Raw genomic sequence first — 2,261 nt, forward strand, 5'->3', positions numbered from 1 at the left:
TTATATGTTCTTGACGCCTTATCGCAGAGCATTTTCGCTATTTACACAGCAATGTCAGTAGCTCCCGCTTTAGGCTCCAGGAAAGAATAGAAAATCAAGCCTGGTCCCCTTAAAACCAAGTTAGATGTGCGAAAAGGATGTATTTAAGCGCGATTTAACTGCTACAATATCCCGTATTTATGACCTTTCCAAGATCCAAGGGGCGCTAGTTGCGGCTGATCTATGGAATAAGCACCGACCGAACTTCAGATCCGCGCCCAAATTTCTCCCGCCAAAAAATTCTCCGAACGACATACAAATCAACGTGCGATATTGCAGACCCTATCTGCAGCCATATGAGATCACCCTTGAGCCGTGGGAGATGAACAATGTTTTCTCGGTAGCATGGCGAATACCGTGCATGGGCATTCGCCCCTCGCCCTCTCCCCATGCAGCTCCTCTCACCTTTCTCCAGATACTATACCCTCTGGGCCACAGATATACAGTCCGCTCCATGAGTAGCTTGCGGGATACGGCCATTATCCCCCAGAATATATTAAAACCCGTTAGATTCACGGGGGTATTACAATCATGCCTCTCCCGAATTTCTTCTCCGTCCCGAACGTTCTCATCTTCCCTTCCCTCCTCCGCCAGAGCCCCGCGAACTACTCCTCGCTTGAATAAACGCGAAGAAGGCGTCCGTTTCAGAGCCCGCGATCTCTCTGCCCACGAGATCTCCCAGATATTTGGTCCAGAGCTGCAGATTTCAGTACCGATGGGCAATAGGATTCTTCGAATCCTCCAAGAACGTCGTATCACAGGTACCATCGATGTTGATCTCCCAGCCGATATTAGGAAGGCTGTCGCAGAGAGTACGATATTGACGGGACTAGAGTGGCTGCGAAAAAGGTACCCCATGGATGAGGATGCTGCGATTCTGAAACGGATTGAAAGAGAAGAGATTGCAGAGGAACAGAAGCTCATCAAGCGTGGTCAGGAACTTGGCCTATATAAGCCGCAGAGCGGGAAGTTCGACAAGCCCATTGAGAAGGAAGGCGACGTTTACGGAAAGAGTGTTCTTCAGGAACAGCGGGAGGCGAACGAGCGGAGGAATAGGTTGGAAGATGAAAAATGGAGACGAGATTGGATGGAAGGCGAGGCGAAGGATCGGGAAAAACTAAGGCAGAGCATGCAGAAAAACATGGAGTTGCAGAAGTTCGAGGAGGCGGCGGTTATGGAAGGTATAGTTATATCCTCGGTCTTCTACGATTACTCAATTACATACATGACACGCAAATTTGCTTAGTTTTGTCTAACTGTGACCTCCCTCTAGCCAAACCTCGTGCGGATCCGAACGTTCGTCCTGCTTTGGCGTGGGTGCAACAGCATCATGTTCGAGCTACAGCAAATGATTGGGATACCTCAAAACTGTCCATGGTATGTCCCAAAAAAACGAACACGAAGCTAAAAGAGGAGAACAAAAAATCGGGAGAACTAATGACAAACAGGCCCGCAGAATCCTCCCTTCCCTCTGTATTACGCTCCTAACAATAGGCCTCTGCTATGTCCTCGCTCAAAATTACGAGCCAGCGCCCCGCCACGAGCGCTTGATGCCCAATACACCCCCCGCCGCAGCAACCGTGATTGGCCTCATTGGCACCAATGTTCTCATCTACGCCATGTGGCGAGCCGTCCCTCCCGCCTGGAGAATGCTGAATCGGTATTTCATTAGCGTGCCCTTGTATCCTTACTCAGTAAGTATCATCGGCAGCATATTCAGCCACCAGCAAATCCGACATCTAGGTGCCAACATGTTGATTTTGTGGTTTATCGGGACGAGACGTAAGTGACTTTTATTTATTTATTTTTTTTTTTTTATATCCTATTATTACTCTCACCTGTCTTTTGTAGAGCCATATGTCTTTCCATCTCCCAACCTGAAATTCTCAAGTAGACAGAAGCTGCATCTAACAACTGAAAATTTAAACCATCAGTCCACGAAGAACTCGGCCGCGCTGACTTCCTCTCCCTCTACTTCTCCTCCGGCGCCATCGCCTCACTAACCTCCCTAGCCGCCCACGTCCTCCAAAATAAACTAACCGTAACCTCTCTCGGTGCCTCAGCGCCATCGCCGGGCTCGTCGCAGCCTGGTGCATGATACATGCAAAAGTTCGTTTTTCTTATCTTCTATTCTAATACCCAATAAATAAATAATTTTGATATATTATTAAGAATGACCGACTTAACATAAACTCCTTCCCCTCACTTTTTTTTTTTTTTAA

At 47.9% G+C, this 2,261-nt stretch overlaps 1 protein-coding gene across 1 annotated transcript; it reads left to right on the forward strand.

The window, feature by feature from the left end:
• Positions 1 to 124: 124 nt before the first annotated feature.
• On the forward strand, positions 125 to 2,137 carry HCAG_01971 (predicted protein; the record flags this gene model as incomplete). Its single annotated transcript, XM_001544874.1, has 4 exons — positions 125 to 1,220; positions 1,313 to 1,416; positions 1,488 to 1,821; positions 1,974 to 2,137. 4 exons carry the CDS (start codon positions 125 to 127, stop codon positions 2,135 to 2,137), a joined length of 1,698 nt encoding a protein of 565 aa, XP_001544924.1.
• Positions 2,138 to 2,261: the final 124 nt, after the last annotated feature.

This window comes from Histoplasma capsulatum, genomic scaffold, assembly GCF_000149585.1.
Source record: "Histoplasma capsulatum NAm1 scaffold_1 genomic scaffold, whole genome shotgun sequence".
NCBI lineage: Eukaryota > Fungi > Ascomycota > Eurotiomycetes > Onygenales > Ajellomycetaceae > Histoplasma > Histoplasma mississippiense.